We start from the raw sequence: 6,000 nt of genomic DNA, 5'->3' as shown, positions 1-6,000 counted from the left end.
ACCACCGTTAGAAACGAATGATGAAATGATGCTCAATAGCATCTGAATGACCATGGCTTTGGTGTGGAAAAGAAGTTATATTAACAAGAAATTCCAAAGTATAATTTAGATACGGAGAATACTCATGCGCAAGACGGCTTTCAAGGGTCTGCACAGATTTTAACTCACAGATACGCTCCTGATCCAAAATGTTGCTAGTGGGCAGTTTCTGCAACAGCCGCAAAACCCATTTTCCAATGCAGTGGAGTAAAACAAGTTGAAGTCAAAATTAAGTCACGAAATTCACCAAATCCACGTGGTTTCTTTTCTTCAAATTAGCCATCTCTTTTATTATTTCTATCACTTTCAGCTTTCTCCATCACATTTCAAAGAAATCTGGCAAGTTGGTTATTACAAGATATGCTCCCACATTTCCTTCTCATTTTACCTAGAAGAATTCCAGGAAACCAAAGCTTTTGTAAGCACCGTATGTCACACATCAACCACGTACTCCTCTACGCCTAGCTCCATGGCTAAAACACAGATCTGAAGGTAGTTGTCCAAACAGCAACTACAGAAGAACAGCTCTGTGAGGCCCCCAACACAAGTCACAGCTACCGATGGTGGCCGAATCGCATTATGGCTTCCCACCCCACTTAATGCCCAGCGCCGCTTGCCCTCCCGGTCCCGCCGCATGCTGGCGGCATGGGCCCCAGCCTGACTCACGCTACGTGGGGATGACCCACAAAGAGCAGAGCGCGGCTCCCACAGGCCACGGCCGACGCAGGGTGGTCTGCGACGCCGCCAGCCGGGCGGTGCCCGAGGCCCCGCGCCCGCCGCCCCCACGCACCTTCTTTGGTCTGGGCGTTGGTGATCTGCAGGTCGCAGCTGGCCGCCTTCAGCTCCTCGCGGCCCATGATCTGGTGCTTGAGGTCACACAGGGAGATGTGGAGGCCGTTGAAGGTGACCATGTCATGGTTCAGCTTGGAGGCAAACTTGTAGTGGACGCACGACGTGGTTGGGGCCAGGAGGTGCCTGCTCCGTGATGGCGTCTACCGTGGCAGACAGCATCGCGGCCGCTGTGCCAGGTGAGGGCCCGCGGCGGTTCCTCCTCCACCGAGGAGGCCAGGGCAAGCAGCGCGGGCTGAGCTCGAGCGGGCCGGCGGCGCTCAGAGGCTGCGGCGCTCCGCCATGGCCTTCCTGGCCGACAACCGCACGGGCCGCTGCGAGCGTGTCACTGTGCACACGCAACGGCACACTGCACCCACCCCCCGCCTCACGTGACCCAGTGCATTATGACAAAAGGCCCGTGTCACATGGGCGTGGCAGCCCCGCGCTCTTCATCCTAACACCAAGCGGCCCCGAGGGGAGGGGGGGCCCTTCAGCCCCGGGCCTGTCACCACCCCGGGCCGCTGGTCTCCCTGCTGTCCCCTGGCCTGTCACCACCCGGTGTCCTGCCACCCCCCAGGCCTGTCACTGCCTGGTGTCCCTCCTGTCACCCCCCAGGCCTGTCCCTGCCCAGTGTCCCTCCTGTCACCCCCCTAGGCTGTCACCACCTGGTGTCCCTCCTGCCACCCCCCAGGCCTGCCACTGCCCGGTGTCCCTCCTGTCACCCCCGGGGCCCATCACCGCCTGGTGTCCTGTCACCCCCCAGGCTGTCACCACCTGGTGTCCCCTCCTGTCAGCAGCCAGCCAGGGCAAGACAGCCTGGGGCAGATGCAGCGGGCTTGGCCGTGTGGCGCTCGGCTGCCCGCGGTGCAGGGCCGGCAAAGGGAGGGGACATCTCAGGGTGCTTGAGTGTATCTGGTGGCATTCATGGAAAGTTCAGTCAAAGAAGCCAATGACCATTTATGTTTATGGCCACAGACCAGTCCCCTGCCCCCATTTTTTAACTCCTCCCTCTCTGCCTTTAGCCCATCACTATTTTTTGCTTTCTCTTTCTCTGTCTCTCTCCCTGTCTGTAGTTTCTAATTCCTCCCTGTCTGTCCTATAGCCTGCTGCTATTTTTTCCTTTCTCTCCATCTCTTTCTCCTGCTCCCTCTCCTTCTCTTTTTTCTATCGCCGCGTCCTGCTTCCTGGCCTTATCTTAATGTTAGGGTTAGGGGCTAGGGTTAGGGTTAGGCTTAGGGTATCGTTAGGGTTAGGGTTAGGGTCGGGGTTAGGATTATGGTTCGGGTTTAGGGTTAGGGATAGGCTTAGGGTTTCGTTTTAGGGTTAGGCTTAGGGCTTAGGGCTTAGAAGTAAAACTGTCCCAAGCACTTACGCCTCCATCAAGGACCACATGCCCTGAGGCTTGTGATGACTGTTGGATGGGTTTCCCTCCCCCCGATGGAAACACCTCTCAGTTCTCTGTGCTCACACCAGGGAAGGAAAGGCAATACACCCCCATATCTAAAGGCATGGCACTCCAAGCAAAGGTAACGTTTCGTTTCTTTAGATGATCTGCCTGGCCAGTTACAACACCTGCTTATACTGACTTCATCCACCCTTACCCGCAAAAATTTGTGACAGGCTGAGTAAGCGTGGAGAGTCAGGTGAACTTTGACGCACACACTGCTACCATAGGACTGGATTTTTAACCTATTTACATTTATCCGTCGCTTTGAAGCTGCCCAAGGGTCAGCATGCCCTTGCTACTGGAGGTTCTTGCTCTGTGCAGGCACTAAGGAAGACATTTCTGGTGACAGATTATTTCTAACGGGTAAAGCACAGCAGAACACACTGTTTATGAGCTGCTAAGAATCGTCCCCCAGGCAGGAAGACATTTCTGGTGACAGATTATTTCTAACGGGTAAAGCACAGCAGAACACACTGTTTATGAGCTGCTGAGAATCGTCCCCCAGGCATAGCAGGAACAACGGCAAAGCTTGTATATTTAAGATGCATTTGAGTTACATTACCATTAAAATACACCACCACCAGACAGTGCTCTAGACGGAAGGCTGACATCAGTGTACAAGGACAGTCCCTTCTGGACATCTCGCTCCTGGGTAGAAATCCTAGAGACTTCCTTTAATGACAGAAATCCAAAGAGCTACAATAAGCCTTTTAAATTCAGCACAGCAAACAAAAAGCAAACAAACAAAACATGACAGGAAACCCCTGAGACACTGATGAGGAACACAAGGTCTCCCCTTGAGTCCACTACCCCTCACAAGACTTACTCAAAATTACTCAGTTGCTTACTCAAAAGCAATAACCAACAAGCCATGTACCCTTGGGGAAGCCCTTGTCCTTCTGTGCCGCTGGTGGCATCCCACCATTTCTTTGGGAGTCCACACAAATTCAGAAGTACACTTAGTCCTCCGGCAGTCATTACCTATGGACCCGAACTCCTCCCACACCCCAGAAGTGGCTGTCGGTCGTCTGGCAGTCATTCTCCACAAACTGCAAGCCCTCCATACCTAACCACCTCCCTAGTGACTCAGTGGAAATGAGCTGGACCACAACAGAAGTGACACTGCCCGGCCCGGTCACACAGATTAGACCACAAACGGTGGTCACAAGACAGAAAATGCAACACAAACCACAAGGACAGCAAAAAAACAAGCAGAAGACACATCACACAAAAACCAAAGACCCCTCTCCAAACCCTAAAAATGCAAGCAAGCTACAAAAGGACTTTCCAAAAAAAAGACCACCCAGAACACAACATAAGGCAAAACCAACCTAACCCCAGGAACCCAGCGCTTGCAAACCCAGATCCTGACCATAACAATAACATGCTTTAATCCTAAGTCGCGTAAACTCCCATAACCCTCAAACCCCATAACCCTAGCACGCTGGAACCCTAGCGCCCCATAGCCCTAGCACATTGTAGCCCCAAGATATCAAAACATTGAACACAAACTCCCTGGAGGTCTCTCTCTTCAGGTGGCCCCAGATCTCAGACACCACAACTCTGAAGTGGGGGTGCCCACCGTGCCCAAGTGGAAGATCCACCAGGACAGCACCAGCATCCATCTTCACATCATCCGTCACGCCCTGAAAAAGTGCCCAGGTTGGACACTCCTGGGGAGAAAGGCGGAGGCACTCGGAGACTTTGAACCGGCCAGCCATGGCCACAGGGCTTCAGCTCATCATGTCTGTGTTAGAGCCACCAGGCAGGTGACCCCGTCCCCCCTGCGAAGACCCCTTGGGGTAGCCGTACCCAGCACCAGCTGGCTGGATACGGCCTTTGCTCTCTGGGGAGGTGCTCCCTGGGAGCAGGGTCTCTCACGGGGGAACTCACAGCTCACCTGGGATGCTCTGCGGCCACCGGACGCCTTTGCTGTCAGGTGGCTCTCAGCACCTCTCTGCCAACGGCTGTCACCTCCCTGCAGGACGCTCTCCAGCGCACGGTCCGTCTCCACTGGGTCTCTCTGGGGACAAAGGTCGGAAGGGAGGGATGGGGTTTGCTCTGTCCCCGTTCCCAGGGTGCTTCAGGAGAGACCTGCCACCCCCAAATGAGCTGTCTGACGTGGACACCACAGACCAGCTGCAGACGTGGGTCAGCACGGTGGCGGGGAGTGGGCAAGATGTCCTGCGGAGCCCCCAGCGCTGGCAGAAAGCAGAGCTGGAGACAACGGGGAGAAGCCCCAGGCAGCCGGCAGCTGGCGGCGGGGCCTGGCAGGGAGCAGCGCCCGCAGAAATGCCCGGCTCCTGGAGCCTCGGCCCCAGGGCTGCAGCCTCGGCACCTCCTGGGGCTTCGCTGGGAAAAACCAGGCAGGGGTGACCCTGACAGCCCGCACACGTACCTGGCCCCGGGATCTGGCAGCCTGTCCCTGTGCCCATCGCTGCCACGGGATCCAGGAAGCAGCGCCCCAGCCCTGGCGTGGCCCTGAGCCGCCTCTCAGGCCAGGCAGCCGGAAGCCGCGCCCCATGGCATGCTGGGAGCTGTAGGCCCGGGGCACGGGCTGCCAGGCGACCATGTTGGTTCCCGGGGCATGTCGGGAGCTGTAGGCCCGGGGCACGGGGCTGCTGGGCAGCCATGTTGGTCTTGGGGGGTGCGGGCTCTGCTCCAGCTGCGGCCCAGCTGAGGTGAGGACAGGCACGCAAGTGGAGCTACCGAAGAGGAAGGGAGGAGAGCACAGACGGACAGAGAAAGAAGTGCTTGATCTGTAACATTTGCCTGGCAGTGCAGAGAGCGGGAGCTGCGGTGAGTCCCAGCCCCTCGGGGCCGTGTCACCCCTCTTCTGCATCGCAGTCCCTCCCAGCCCCCCCCTCCCATTTCCCTCTGTGTCATTTTTTTCACTTCCCCATACCTCTCTTCTTCTATTGCTGTGTTCTGCTCCCCGTCCTCTCTTCTCCAAGTCCCTCTTTCCCTGTCCCTCTACCCGCCCCTGTCTTTTTCTTGCTGCCCCTCCCTCCTGCTCCCGGTCCCTCTTTTTGCCTTCCTCTGTCTCTGCCCTGCAGCACACTGCTGTTGTTTCTTCTCTGTCTCTTTGTCCTGGTCTGCATCCCGCGCTGTTTTTCACAGTCTCTCTGGCCTGTTCCCTGTCGTGATTTGTCTCTCTCTGCCTGTATGTCCCGCTCCCTGCCCTTGTCTTCCCTTCTCCCTCCTTCTGCTTCTCTCTCTCTCTGCCTCCCCCCCCGCCCTGCTCACTGTCACTGCGGTTTTCCATTCTGTATCCCACTGGCCCTGTCCTTCTTCCTGTTCATCTCTCTTCTGTCTCTCTCTGCTGCTCCCTGACCCTTCCCCTCCCCGCTTCCTCCATCTCTCTGCAGGGCTCCTGAGACCTCTCTTTCTTTCCCCATCCCTCTGTGCTGCTCACTGTCCCTCTTCCTCTCTTTCTCTTCGTTGTTATTCTTGGCTGTCACTCTGTCCTTCTCCCTGCCCCTATTCCTTTTTATTCCCTCTCCTTTCTTCTGCCCACCGCAGGTTTTCTTGCGATCTCTATCCTGCCCCTAGCCCTTAGCTCTCTCTCTCTTCCTGCCTCCGTCTCCCTCTTTCTGCCTCTCTTCCTCTTTTCCTGCTGCTTCTTTCTCCATCTTTGTCCAGATCCCTGTCCTTTTCTTTCTCTTGCTGTCCTTCGGTCCTTA

The 6,000-nt window shown here is 56.1% G+C and overlaps 1 protein-coding gene across 1 annotated transcript in view; it reads right to left on the bottom strand.

The window, feature by feature from the left end:
* Positions 1-1,291: 1,291 nt before the first annotated feature.
* Positions 1,292-6,000, bottom strand: part of LOC142092532 (E3 ubiquitin-protein ligase RBBP6-like) — a 93,840-nt gene continuing 89,131 nt past the window's right edge. The window contains exon 4 of the mRNA XM_075172672.1: positions 1,292-1,324. Within this exon, the coding sequence (XP_075028773.1) occupies positions 1,292-1,324 (33 nt within the window). The remainder of the gene's footprint in view (positions 1,325-6,000) is intronic.

The sequence above is a fragment of the Calonectris borealis genome, chromosome 24 (assembly GCF_964195595.1).
Source record: "Calonectris borealis chromosome 24, bCalBor7.hap1.2, whole genome shotgun sequence".
In the NCBI taxonomy this organism is placed as follows: domain Eukaryota; kingdom Metazoa; phylum Chordata; class Aves; order Procellariiformes; family Procellariidae; genus Calonectris; species Calonectris borealis.
This window is presented reverse-complemented; position numbering and strand designations above follow the sequence as displayed.